The sequence below is a fragment of the Dermochelys coriacea genome, chromosome 4, assembly GCF_009764565.3.
Source record: "Dermochelys coriacea isolate rDerCor1 chromosome 4, rDerCor1.pri.v4, whole genome shotgun sequence".
In the NCBI taxonomy this organism is placed as follows: Eukaryota; Metazoa; Chordata; order Testudines; family Dermochelyidae; genus Dermochelys; species Dermochelys coriacea.
In genome coordinates, this window is record NC_050071.1 from 119,949,789 (window position 1) to 119,962,380 (window position 12,592).

A 12,592-nucleotide genomic window follows, 5' to 3' on the forward strand; every position below is an offset into this window, starting at 1 on the left:
AGGGTGTTTATTTAAGGAGAAAAAAAAGAAGTCTACTGATAAGCATATTTTTTAAAAAAATCCCTATAGATTATTTCTATATTTATTTGCAATAGCACCTGCTATGTGCTAGGCATTTTTCAAACACTCAGGTATGGTCCACCATGTTCCACAGAACTGACAGTCTTAGGACAGACAAGTAGCCAGACATTAGAAAGGGAAGGGAATGAAAACAACAATAGGCAAATTATATATATATATATCCATTTGTTTCACTCTAAGGAAGAAGAGGGACTTACATGTGGACAGGGCAAGGTATATAATAAGGTATATAAGGTATAAGGATCATAGGGAGGCCAAACCATGTGTAGAAAGCCACATGGAAGTAGGCAGAGAGGTGACTATGTGAGATGCTGAATAAAAGTCAGACACCGCTGGGACAGTACTGACAAAGGAAAGTAGGGTGAGGCAGAATTAAGTAGAACTTTGAAGATGGAGTCAGGAATCTTAAATTGGATGCAATAGGGCAGCCAGTGGAGGGCTATAAAGCTGGGAGTTCCATGGTTAAATCAATGGGCAAGGATGATGAGTGTAGCAGCTGCATTTTGTTTGGCCTGAAGGAGGACAATGCATATGATTGACAGGCTGAAAAAGAGGCTGTTGCGCTAGTTGAGACATCCATCCATGTCTCTTTACAACCTTCAAACCAGTGGTTAGGTTACTTCCCTTAGATGTGGGAGACCCAGGTTTGAATCCCCCACTCTGGATCATGGACTTGAACTCAGATTTTCCCCCTTCCTAGTGAGCACCCTAACTGCAAGGCTCTTCTGGGATGGGCTTTCTCAATCTCTCCTGCTGAAGCTGTTCACTTTGTATAACTACTTAAATCTTCTTTGGGCCAAAGAGAGAAAGAATGACGCAATCTGTTACTCACCCAACTCTATCTCAGACTACTGTACCACAGTCCTGGATATAATGAGCTGATATAATGAGATTTAGCTATGGGGCTAGAAAGAGCAGGACTGATTTGTGGAGAATGAAGATGTTGGCCTGGACATCTACGGCAAGGGAAAAGGAGGAATCAAATGTACCCTAGAGATTGTAGACATAAGCGATGCGAGAATGGTGGTGGTGTCAGCAGTGACAGAAAAGTGGGGAAGTGGAAGGAGCTCTGATCCAGTTTAAGATGACATGTTATCGAAGACATGTCAGCCAGACAGGCTGAGATGCGAGAACCGATGGAAGGAGACGATTTAGTGGTGGAGAGATTGATTTGTGAGTCATCCACATGGAGATAAGCGAAAGCATTTCATTTAAACAATATCCTACTTACCAAATCTGTCAGTTCCACCTGAAGGTTTCGGAGCTTCCCTTTAACACGTAGGTTTGCATTTTCTACCTGCTGTAGCTTTGCATTCAGTTGGTCAACTGTTTCAAAAAGTTTCTTCTGTGACAGCTCCAGCTCCTTTGCTCTACATTATTGAAAAACAGGATTGCTTCTGAATCAATACATCACAATATTGTTTCTAGGGAAATAATCTATCATCAATTCTCCATTTACACTCTTTTCTCTCTCAACTATAACAGTAATTAACATTACATCACTGATAATTGAAAATTAATAACTGATCATTGATAAGTAATTGACAATTAATTATAAATAGTGTTTACATGCATGTAGCACATTTTACTGGAAACTCTCAAAGGCCTTTACGGGCTCTACTTAATTGTAAATGTCTACATTGCAATCTTTCTCTGGGATGCAGAGGTGCACAAGGAGGAAAGGATACTTGCAGTTTGAAATCCATAAGCAAACAGAAGTATTTGATTAGTGGTTTATGGCAGCCTGTTGTAGCATACAAAGTGGACACCTACCATAAATGGGCATACTTTGTAGCCAAAAGAGACATGGTTATCTGACGACAGGATTCTGCTAGACCCATGACTGGTGAATGTAAATGTTACCATCAGCAACAGTAACATCATATATTCCTCCTGTTTAGAGAACCAGTAGGAAGTACCCCACCATGAGTTATGCTGGCTTAATGCAAGACATACTGCCCTGTAACATCTCTTGTAAGGTATCTTTCATACTGGAAATTAAAGCTTGCTATGACTTATACCCATCTGCTTTGGCAATAAAGCTGAGATTTAGCACAAAATATGTTCCTTTCCTTGTTAGTAACCTCTCTGTAGCCTACGCTCACAACATGGGAGCCAGCTTAGATTCCTCCCTCTCACCCAGGACATATCCAAATCTTCTCCACATTCTAAACACTTCTAAAACCCAAATCATGTTCTGTTTTATGGGAAAAAATGCTTTTCTAGTCTCTTATAATCTCCTGTTTTAAATAGCACAACCTCCTTTTCTCCCGCCTCACTGATACCCGCCTCATCTTCCGCCAGCCTTTGTCCTACCTTAGGCCTTATCTCATTGTTATGTCCTCCCACAATGTTGCCCCATTCCTCTCCTCTTCTCAATCACATTTCCATACATTTTACCATATAGTTTTCTTTCCAAAGCATATGTTTAAAATAATTATACACTCACTTCTCAAACAAACAACCTCACAAAGTCCTTCCCTCCTCTAGATTTCTCTGTGATCCTGCAAGATCTTCAGGCCCCAGACTGTCTTTATTTGTGTGCACTTGGTACAGACTGAGACCTTTGGTAATAAACAAATAAAATATACTGATGCAGACAATTATCTTTGAACGTCCTTTTGAAACTACCCATATATCTTCTATCTCATCTAGCTTTGCTTTGAATAGCACTATTGCCATGCATCAAGAACCATTCACCCAGGGCAACTGATGCTTAATGGAGTCATTAGTTTGAGCAATACTCTTACTTAGGACCAGCAGACTAAATTATATCTAGCTTTCTGAAACGCTGATTTTGTTTGACAATGCAAAGCATAATTACAAATGTACACATAACTAACATCAACAATTTTTTGATTTCAAATAAACTTTTCACTTTAAAAAGAGGAAGAAATATAAACTATGTTACCAAGATATTCAAATAAGTCCAGTGGTCTTAAATGTGTGACTTATGTAATAAAACGATAGACTTTGATCATTATAATTATAATCTGATAATTCAGTCAATCTGGAATCCACGTTTTTATTCGTTCTAGAGTAGCAGCCGTGTTAGTCTGTATTCGCAAAAAGAAAAGGAGTACTTGTGGCACCTTAGAGACTAACAAATTTATTAGAGCATAAGCTTTCGTGAGCTACAGCTCACTTCATCGATGAAGTGAGCTGTAGCTCACGAAAGCTTATGCTCTAATAAATTTGTTAGTCTCTAAGGTGCCACAAGTACTCCTTTTCTTTATTCGTTCTAGAACTGTTAAGCTTTATTATGACATCCAATAGAAAAAGCACATATTTTACATACTTTAAAAGTCTATAATAAAAAACATGCATTTACCTGTTTCCTAGTGCAGAATTTGACTTTGTGTAGTCCTCTAAAATGTCTTTCAGTTTTTGCTCTGACTTTTCCAGCTGTTTTATTCTGAGATTCAACATCTCCACTTCAGCACTGTTTACTGCCCCTTCAGACTCCCTTGCACATCTTCTAAATCCTGGAAAATCCAGGAAGTATCAATTTAACATTAAGATTCAGAACATCAAATCCTTCATTACTGGGTGCTTTAACACAATAACAAAATTCTTTTCCTCTTTCAGATGAAGTGAAATTTATTCACATGAATAAAAATATATATTGTTTAAGTTTCACCACATGTAACACAATCTGAATGTTTCCTTTTTTCCGAAGATGTTTAAGTGCTCGCCTTAACTTCTATGGTGCTCGGATAATGTCTTTTGTCGATACTGAACACATTTATTATTCATGAGAGAACCACATACATTTCATTAGCCCAAAAGTCATTCAAAATGTATGAAGGAAGTCTCAGTTTGCAGCAAAAGAGAACTCCAGACAAGACATTATGAGTCAAATTCATGGAGGAATTATGCATCACACCTGAGACTGAAGTGGACGTAATTTCCTGGTAAACACAGAGGAAGATAACAATATGAAGTACATTTACGGGTTTACAATAGCTCTTCCACTCCTAGCACAACTGTGTCATTCTTTGGATTGTCTGAATGCAGAAAAACAGAAAGTAACAGAAGAGGCATTTACTGGTTCAAAAGGCAAATTATGAATATTTATGAGAAACATTCAGAATCATTAAGTGATAGTTAAAAGTGTCAGGATATTTCTGCTTTGGTCTTTTGTAGAATTATGTCCCAAAGTATTTTCTGAACACAAAATGTTACAACAGAGATAAAGCGACTCACACCGAACCAGAGAAATACTGGCTAAAGTCTTCTGACATACAGACATCTCGTAACGTTAAAAAGTCTCCTCTGCAACAGAAGGAAAACAAGAAAGTCTTGCTTGCAGCTAAAAGCCTACAGAAGAATGGTTTCAAGATGGTATGAGAAGATGCACATAACAATTCCATTATTTATTAACAGGATTTTATCTCCACATTTCAAGTATATCATTTGGAAAATATATCAATTATTATTTATTTGTATTGTATAGTCGTATTGCCTAGAAGCCAGAGTGTTATTGTGCTAGACATTGTACAAACATCCAACAAAGAGATGGCCCCTGCCCTGAAGAATTTACAATCTAAAGAGAGCTTGCATTCTAAACCTAGGTCATAGATTCATAGATACTAAAGTCAGAAGGGACCATTCTGATCATCTAGTCCGACCTCCTGCACAGCGCAGGCCACAGAATCTCACCCACCCACTCCTATGAAAAACCTCACCCATGTCTGAGCTATTGAAGTCCTTAAATCATGGTTCAAAGACTTCAAGGAGCAGAGAAGCCTCCCTCAAGTCAACCATGCCCCATGCTACAGAGGAAGGCGAAAAACCTCCATGGCCTCTCCAATCTGCCCTGGAGGAAAATTCCTTCCCGACCCCAAATATGGCAATCAGCTAAACCCTGAGCATATGGGCAAGATTCACCAGCCAGATACCCAGGAAAGAATTTTCTATAGTAACTCAGATCCCATCCATCTAATATCCCATCTCAGGGGATTTGGCCTATTTACCCTGAATATTTAAAGATCAATTACTTACCAAAATCCCATTATCCCATCATACCATCTCCTCCATAAACTTATCGAGTAGAATCTTAAAGCCAGATAGATCTTTTGCCCCCACTGCTTCCCTTGGAAGGCTATTCCAAAACTTCACTCCTCTGATGGTTAAAAACCTTCGTCTGATTTCAAGTCTAAACTTCCTGGTGGCCAGTTTATACCCATTTGTTCTTGTGTCCACATTGGTGCTGAGTTTAAATAATTCCTCTCCCTCTCCTGTATTTATCCCTCTGATATATTTATAGAGAGCAATCATATCTCCCCTCAACCTTCTTTTAGTTAGGCTAAACAAGCCAAGCTCCTTAAGTCTCCTTTCATAAGACAAGTTTTCCATTCCTCGGATCATCCTAGTAGCCCTTCTCTGTACCTGCTCCAGTTTGAATTCATCCTTTTTAAACATGGGAGACCAGAACTGCACACAGTATTCTAGGTGAGGTCTCACCAGTGCCTTGTATAACGGTACTAAAACCTCCTTATCCCTACTGGAAATGCCTCTCCTGATGCATCCCAAAACCGCATTAGCTTTTTTCACAGCCATATCACATTGGCAGCTCATAGTCATCCTATGATCAACCAATACTCCAAGGTCCTTCTCCTCTTTCGTTACTTCTAATTGATGCGTCCCCAACTTATAGCTAAAATTCTTGTTATTAATCCCTAAATGCATAACCTTACACTTCTCACTATTAAATTTCATCCTATTACTATTACTCCAGTTTACAAGGAAATCCAGATCCTCCTGTATGATATCCCGGTCCTTCTCCGAATTGGCAATACCTCCCAGCTTTGTATCATCCGCAAACTTTATTAGCACACTCCCACTTTTTGTGCCAAGGTCAGTAATAAAAAGATTAAATAAGATTGGTCCCAAAACCGATCCCTGAGAAACTCCACTGGTAACCTCCCTCCAACCTGACAGTTCGCCTTTCAGTAGGACCCGTTGCAGTCTCCCCTTTAACCAATTCCTTATCCACCTTTTGATGTTCATATTGATCCCCATCTTCTCCAATTTAACTAATAATTCCCCATGTGGCACGGTATCAAATGCCTTACTGAAATCTAGGTAAATTAGATCCATTGCATTTCCTTTATCTAAAAAATCTGTTACTTTTTCAAAAAAGGAGATTAGGTTGGTTTGGCACGATCTACCTTTTGTAAAACCATGTTGTATTTTGTCCCATTTACCATTGACTTCAATGTCCTTAACTAATTTCTCCTTCAAAATTTTTTCCAGGACCTTGCATACTACAGATGTCAAACTAACTGGCCTGTAGTTACCTGGATCACTTTTTTTTCCTTTCTTAAAAATAGGAACTATATTAGCAATTCTCCAATCATTCAGTACTATTCCTGAGTTTACAGATTCATTAAAAATTCTTGCTAATGGGCTTGCAATTTCAGGTGCCAATTCCTTTAATATTCTTGGATGAAGATTATCTGGGCCCCCCGATTTAGTCCCATTAAGCTGTTTCAGTTTCGCTTCTACCTCTGATATGGTAATATCTACCTCTATATCCTCCTTCCCATTTGTCATGCTACCATTATCCCCAAGATCCTCTTTAGCCTTATTAAAGACTGAGGCAAAGTATTTGTTTAGATATTGGGCCATGCCTAGATTATCTTTAACCTCCACTCCATCCTCAGTGTTAAGCGGCCCCACTTCTTCCTTTTTAGTTTTCTTCTTATTTATAGGTTTCAGAGTAGCAGCCGTGTTAGTCTGTATTCGCAAAAAGAAAAGGAGTACTTGTGGCACCTTAGAGACTAACAAATTTATTAGAGCATAAGCTTTCGTGAGCTACAGCTCACTTCATCGGATGCATTTGGTGGAAAAAACAGAGGAGAGATTTATATACACACACACAGAGAACATGAAACAATGGGTTTATCATACACACTGTAAGGAGAGTGATCACTTAAGATAAGCCATCACCAACAGCAGGGGGGGGAAAGGAGGAAAACCTTCCATGGTGACAAGCAGGTAGGCTAATTCCAGCAGTTAACAAGAATATCAGAGGAACAGTGGGGGGTGGGGTGGGAGGGAGAAATACCATGGGGAAATAGTTTTACTTTGTGTAATGACTCATCCATTCCCAGTCTCTATTCAAGCCTAAGTTAATTGTATCCAGTTTGCAAATTAATTCCAATTCAGCAGTCTCTCCTTGGAGTCTGTTTTTGAAGCTTTTTTGTTGAAGGATAGCCACTCTTAGGTCTGTGATCGAGTGACCAGAGAGATTGAAGTGTTCTCCAACTGGTTTTTGAATGTTATAATTCTTGACGTCTGATTTGTGTCCATTCATTCTTTTACGTAGAGACTGTCCAGTTTGGCCAATCTACATGGCAGAGGGGCATTGCTGGCACATGATGGCATATATCACATTGGTAGATGCGCAGGTGAACGAGCCTCTGATAGTGTGGCTGATGTGATTAGGCCCTATGATGGTATCCCCTGAATAGATATGTGGACAGAGTTGGCAACGGGCTTTGTTGCAAGGATAGGTTCCTGGGTTAGTGGTTCTGTTGTGTGGTGTGTGGTTGCTGGTGAGTATTTGCTTCAGATTGGGGGGCTGTCTGTAAGCAAGGACTGGTCTGTCTCCCAAGATCTGAGAGAGCGATGGCTCGTCCTTCAGGATAGGTTGTAGATCCTTGATGATGCGTTGGAGGGGTTTTAGTTGGGGGCTGAAGGTGATGGCTAGTGGCGTTCTGTTGTTTTCTTTGTTGGGCCTGTCCTGTAGTAGGTGACTTCTGGGTACTCTTCTGGCTCTGTCAATCTGTTTCTTCACTTCAGCAGGTGGGTACTGTAGTTGTAGGAATGCATGATAGAGATCTTGTAGGTGTTTGTCTCTGTCTGAGGGGTTGGAGCAAATGCGGTTATATCGTAGCGCTTGGCTGTAGACAATGGATCGAGTGGTATGATCTGGATGAAAGCTAGAGGCATGTAGGTAGGAATAGCGGTCAGTAGGTTTCCGATATAGGGTGGTGTTTATGTGACCATCGCTTATTAGCACCGTAGTGTCCAGGAAGTGGATCTCTTGTGTGGACTGGTCCAGGCTGAGGTTGATGGTGGGATGGAAATTGTTGAAAACATGGTGGAATTCCTCAAGAGCTTCTTTTCCATGGGTCCACAATGGTTCCCGTAACCCACCCAGCAATATTGTTAATCTATCCAACTATACTCTTAACCCAGCGGAAGAATCTGTCCTATCTCGGGGCCTCTCCTTTTGCCCCTCCACCCCCACGAACATGATACAGTTCTGTGGTGACCTAGAATCCTATTTTCGACGTCTCAGACTCAAGGAATATTTCCAACACACCTCCGACCAACATATTAACCCACAGAGACCTTCCTGCCAACACTACAAAAAGAAGGATTCTAGGTGGACTCCTCCTGAAGGTCGAAACAGCAGCCTGGATTTCTACATAGACTGCTTCCGCCGACGTGCACGAGCTGAAATTGTGGAAAAGCAGCATCGCTTACCCCATAACCTCAGCCATGCAGAACACAGTGCCATCCACAGCCTCAGAAACAACTCTGACATCATAATCAAAAAGGCTGACAAAGGAGGTGCTGTCGTCATCATGAATAGGTCAGAGTATGAACAAGAGGCTACTAGGCAGCTCTCCAACACCACTTTCTACAAGCCATTACCCTCTGATCCCACTGAGAGTTACCAAAAGAAACTACAGCATTTGCTCAAGAAACTCCCTGAAAAAGCACAAGAACAAATCCGCACAGACACACCCCTGGAGCCAGGACCTGGGGTATTCTATCTGCTACCCAAGATCCATAAACCTGGAAATCCTGGACGCCCCATCATCTCAGGCATTGGCACCCTGACAGCAGGATTGTCTGGCTATGTAGACTTGCTCCTCAGGCCCTTCGTTACCAGCACTCCCAGCTATCTTCGAGACACCACCGATTTCCTGAGGAAACTACAGTCCATTGGTGATCTTCCTAAAAACACCATCCTAGCCACTATGGATGTAGAAGCCCTCTACACCAACATTCCACACAAAGATGGACTACAAGCCGTCAGGAACAGTATCCCCGATACTGTCACGGCTAACCTGGTGGCAGAACTTTGTGACTTTGTCCTGACCCATAACTATTTCACATTTGGTGACAATGTATACCTTCAAATCAGCGGCACTGCGATGGGTACCCGCATGGCCCCACAGTATGCCAACATTTTTATGGCTGACTTAGAACAACGCTTCCTCAGCTCTCGTTCCCTAATGCCCCTACTCTACTTGCGCTACATTGATGACATCTTCATCATATGGACCCATGGAAAAGAAGCTCTTGAGGAATTCCACCATGATTTCAACAATTTCCATCCCACAATCAACCTCAGCCTGGACCAGTCCACACAAGAGATCCACTTCCTGGACACTACGGTGCTAATAAGCGATGGTCACATAAACACCACCCTATATCGGAAACCTACTGACCGCTATTCCTACCTACATGCCTCTAGCTTTCATCCAGATCATACCACTCGATCCATTGTCTACAGCCAAGCGCTACGATATAACCGCATTTGCTCCAACCCCTCAGACAGAGACAAACACCTACAAGATCTCTATCATGCATTCCTACAACTACAGTACCCACCTGCTGAAGTGAAGAATCAGATTGACAGAGCCAGAAGAGTACCCAGAAGTCACCTACTACAGGACAGGCCCAACAAAGAAAACAACAGAACGCCACTAGCCATCACCTTCAGCCCCCAACTAAAACCCCTCCAACGCATCATCAACCTAGGATCTACAACCTATCCTGAAGGACGAGCCATCGCTCTCTCAGATCTTGGGAGACAGACCAGTCCTTGCTTACAGACAGCCCCCCAATCTGAAGCAAATACTCACCAGCAACCACACACCACACAACAGAACCACTAACCCAGGAACCTATCCTTGCAACAAAGCCCGTTGCCAACTCTGTCCACATATCTATTCAGGGGATACCATCATAGGGCCTAATCACATCAGCCACACTATCAGAGGCTCGTTCACCTGCGCATCTACCAATGTGATATATGCCATCATGTGCCAGCAATGCCCCTCTGCCATGTAGATTGGCCAAACTGGACAGTCTCTACGTAAAAGAATGAATGGACACAAATCAGACGTCAAGAATTATAACATTCAAAAACCAGTTGGAGAACACTTCAATCTCTCTGGTCACTCGATCACAGACCTAAGAGTGGCTATCCTTCAACAAAAAAGCTTCAAAAACAGACTCCAAGGAGAGACTGCTGAATTGGAATTAATTTGCAAACTGGATACAATTAACTTAGGCTTGAATAGAGACTGGGAATGGATGAGTCATTACACAAAGTAAAACTATTTCCCCATGGTATTTCTCCCTCCCACCCCACCCCCCACTGTTCCTCTGATATTCTTGTTAACTGCTGGAATTAGCCTACCTGCTTGTCACCATGGAAGGTTTTCCTCCTTTCCCCCCCCTGCTGTTGGTGATGGCTTATCTTAAGTGATCACTCTCCTTACAGTGTGTATGATAAACCCATTGTTTCATGTTCTCTGTGTGTGTGTATATAAATCTCTCCTCTGTTTTTTCCACCAAATGCATCCGATGAAGTGAGCTGTAGCTCACGAAAGCTTATGCTCTAATAAATTTGTTAGTCTCTAAGGTGCCACAAGTACTCCTTTTCTTCTTATTTATATGGCTATAGAACCTTTTACTATTGGTTTTAATTCCCTTTGCAAGGTCCAACTCTACTCGACTTTTAGCCTGTCTCACTTGATCCCTACATGTTCTGACCTCAATTAGGTAGCTTTCCTTGCTGATCCCTCCCATCTTCCACTCCCTGTATGCTTTCTGATTCTTCTTAATCACCTCTCTAAGATGCTTGCTCATCCAGCTTGGTCTACAACTCCTTCCTATGAATTTTTTCCCCTTTCTTGGGATACAGGCTTCCGATAGCTTCTGCAGTTTTGATTTAAAGTAATCCCAGGCCTCCTCTACCTTTAGATCCATAAGTTCTTCAGTCCAATCCACTTCCCTAACTAATTTCCTTAATTTTTGAAAGTCAGCCCTTTTGAAATCAAAAACCCTAGTTGCAGATTTATTTTTGTTAATCCTTCCATTTAGTTTGAACTGAATTAGCTCATGATCACTTGAGCCAAGATTGTCCCCTACAACCATTTCTTCTATGAGGTCCTCGCTACTCACCAAAATTAAATCTAAAATGGCATCCCCTCTAGTCGGTTCAGCAACTACTTGATGAAGGAATCCATCAGCTATCGCATCTAGGAAAATCTGAGCCCTATTATTATTACTAGCACTGGTCCTCCAGTCTATATCTGGGAAGTTAAAGTCTCCCATGATCATGCAGTTTCCATTAGTATTTACTTTATTAAAGACATTAAAAAGGGCTTTATCCATATCCAAATTAGATCCCGGAGGTCTATAGCACACCCCAAGCACTATCGTAGGAGAGGCTTTACTAGTTTTCTTCCCCAATGTAATTTTTGCCCAGACAGACTCTGTCTTATCCATTGCATCGCTTCTTATTTCTTTACATTCTACCTCATCATTGATATACAATGCTACTCCACCACCTTTGCCTTTATTTCTGTCTTTCCTAAACAGCACATATCCTTCAATACCTGTAGTCCAGTCATGACTACTATTCCACCATGTTTCTGTTATCCCTATAATATCTGGTTTCACTCCCTGCACCAGTAGCTCTAGTTCCTCCATTTTGTTACCTAGACTCCTCGCATTGGTGTATAAATATCTTAATTTTTGCTGTTTGGCCTCCCCTCCAACCCCGCTGCTCCTCCATATCCCCCCCACCCCCAGCAGGCACGTCCCACTCCCAGTGCTGTGTAGAGAACCAGACCCTGTTCAGAGTGCTCAGCTCAGCAATAGCCTGGCCAGCAGGCTTCTTCCTTTCCTGAGGGCCTTTGGCTGGGCCAGCACCCTGGGAAAGCCCAAGACTGTCCGGCCCGGAGCAGTAGCCAGGAGGAGCCAAGCCCTGCATGTGCCAAAGCCCTGCACAGCGCAGGCATGGGGAAGCCTCTCCGCCCCCAGCTAAGCCCTGGAGTGGTGGGGGAAGGAGGGAAGCAATTTGAAGTCTGTTCACACCCTGGCCCTGCAGGCCCCACAGCAGCCCCCCCGGGCAGAGGCTTAGCACCCTCTTCACCTGCCTCTCCCATCCTGGGGCCTACCCCCAGGCAACGCGGGGCTGCTCCGTCCCCTAGGCACCTTCCTCCGCTGAGCCACCTCTCTGGCTGGGTTCACTGAAGCCCCTGTAGTCAGGTTCCCTGGGCCCTGGTGCACAATGCATCCTTAGGGCTTAACCCCTTCCTGCCCATGCTGTAGCCGAGGGACAGGAGGCAGCTGGGTTATGTCGCTATTCAGCAGCAGCCTGGAGGCGTTAGCTGCCTTTCGACACTGTGCAGGCAGGAAGGGAAATCTGCTTCCGGCCACTGGGGAGCAGGGGTGAGAGATGAGCTCTGCA

At 42.6% G+C, this 12,592-nt stretch overlaps 1 protein-coding gene across 6 annotated transcripts in view; it reads right to left on the reverse strand.

Annotated features, from left to right (window-relative positions):
• The window catches only part of JAKMIP1 (janus kinase and microtubule interacting protein 1), a 381,847-nt gene that overhangs the window by 108,207 nt on the left and 261,048 nt on the right, over positions 1–12,592 (reverse strand). For all 6 annotated transcript variants that reach the window (XM_043512461.1, XM_043512463.1, XM_043512464.1 and 3 more), the window contains exons 3-4: positions 3,413–3,566; positions 1,313–1,451 (exon numbers count right to left, since the gene is read on the reverse strand). In XM_043512461.1, the coding sequence (XP_043368396.1) occupies positions 1,313–1,451; positions 3,413–3,510 (237 nt within the window). In that variant the 5' untranslated portion in view covers positions 3,511–3,566. The remainder of the gene's footprint in view (positions 1–1,312; positions 1,452–3,412; positions 3,567–12,592) is intronic.